General features: G+C 43.7%; 1 protein-coding gene across 1 annotated transcript; it reads left to right on the forward strand.

Annotated features, from left to right (window-relative positions):
• Positions 1-502: 502 nt before the first annotated feature.
• LOC149871205 (olfactory receptor 4S2-like) lies at positions 503-1,435 on the forward strand. Its single transcript, XM_090034596.1, has one exon. The coding sequence runs from the start codon at positions 503-505 to the stop codon at positions 1,433-1,435; it is 933 nt and encodes a 310-aa protein (XP_089890722.1).
• Positions 1,436-1,640: the final 205 nt, after the last annotated feature.

The raw sequence follows: 1,640 nt of genomic DNA on the forward strand, positions 1-1,640 counted from the left end.
TCAGAAGAGCATACCATATTCTAGTAGGGGATAATTCACCTTTGACCTTAATACTCATTAAACATGGGCGAGAGATGGGGAGTAGGGCATTAAAATGGTATATATTTTTTTATCTTTAAACAACCACCAACTTCTGCTTATCTGAGCCTTTCTGGCACTTCTTATAAGGCTTTTCATCTTTGCATCTACTTAAATAGTTTATTGGAATGCCAGAAACATAACCCAGATTTGTATTATGTGCCCTATGAATATATTTTGTTGGATTCACTTCAAAATTGGTAGGAAAGTCCAAGCGTGTCCTACACACAATCTGCTAAGTTTCAAGATGTTAAAACCTTTTACGTGCACTTTAAGAAGTAATACCATAAACAGACCTACAATGGAAACATATTTGCATCCTGAAAGATTTTAATGAGGCTGCCACTGTTTTATCATAATAAGAAGGTGTTTCTGTTTGTCCTCGCAGGTGAATCAGCTTTCTTCCATCAACAGTGCCAAGTATATGGAGACCAGAAACAACGTGACTGAGTTCATCCTTTTGGGACTCTCTCAGAATGCAGCAGTACAGAAGGCCTGCTTTGTTCTGTTTCTGCTCATTTATGTGGTGATTGTTCTGGGGAACGGACTCATTATGGTCACGGTGAAGTTCACCCAGTGTCTCCACACACCCATGTATTTCTTCCTCTCCATCTTGTCCTTTGTAGACATCTGCTATTCCTCTGCTACTGTCCCCAAGCTGATAGAGGGCCTGCTAGTGGAGGGCAAGATAATCTCTTATCAGGGCTGCATCATGCAGCTCTTCTCAGTGCACATATTTGGCTGCATTGAGATCCTCATTCTCACAGTGATGGCCTATGACCGCTATGTTGCCATCTGCAAGCCCCTCCATTACATAACCATCATGAACAGGCATGTGTGCAGTTGGATGGTGGTGGCCTCAGGGATGGGAGGCTTTGTGCATTCCATAGTGCAGACGCTGCTCACCATCCAGCTCCCTTTCTGTGGGCCCAATGAGATTGACCACTATTTTTGTGATGTGTTTCCCTTGCTTAAACTCGCCTGTGCTGACAGCCATCTAGCTGGAGCACTGGTTGTTGCTAACACTGGGATGATTGTCCTGGGCTGTTTTCTTGTCTTAATCATCTCCTATGTTGTAATCTTAGTTGCTCTCAGGACGCATTCTTCAGAGGGAAGACACAAAGCCCTCTCTACCTGTGCTTCCCACTTCACTGTGGTGTTGTTACTCTTTGGACCCTGTCTTTTCATCTACATCCGCCCCTCCACAACCTTACCAGTGGATAAGGTCTTTTCCCTGTTTTATACCATTATCACCCCACTGCTGAACCCAATCATTTACACCCTGAGAAATGCTGAGATGAAAAGTGCCATGAGGAAGCTGTGGAAAAAAAATGAGGAGGCTTGGCAAACAAAATAAATTGGGTGATGTGGGTGGGAGAGGTTGGTTGTCAACATTAAAAACCACTAGCAAATAACTAGAAAAACTGGTTCAATTGGACCCCCTTTGGGGAATTTATCCTTTTGGAGATGAAGACTGAAGAGGACATCAAGTCTTGACCCCTCTTTGTGTCTTCTGCTGCCAGTCCTAGGCAGTATGGGGCTCACTGGCTGTTTTTTGTACA

This window comes from Crocodylus siamensis, chromosome 2, assembly GCF_052110815.1.
Source record: "Crocodylus siamensis isolate JL-2025a chromosome 2, ASM5211081v1, whole genome shotgun sequence".
NCBI classification, from domain to species: domain Eukaryota; kingdom Metazoa; phylum Chordata; order Crocodylia; family Crocodylidae; genus Crocodylus; species Crocodylus siamensis.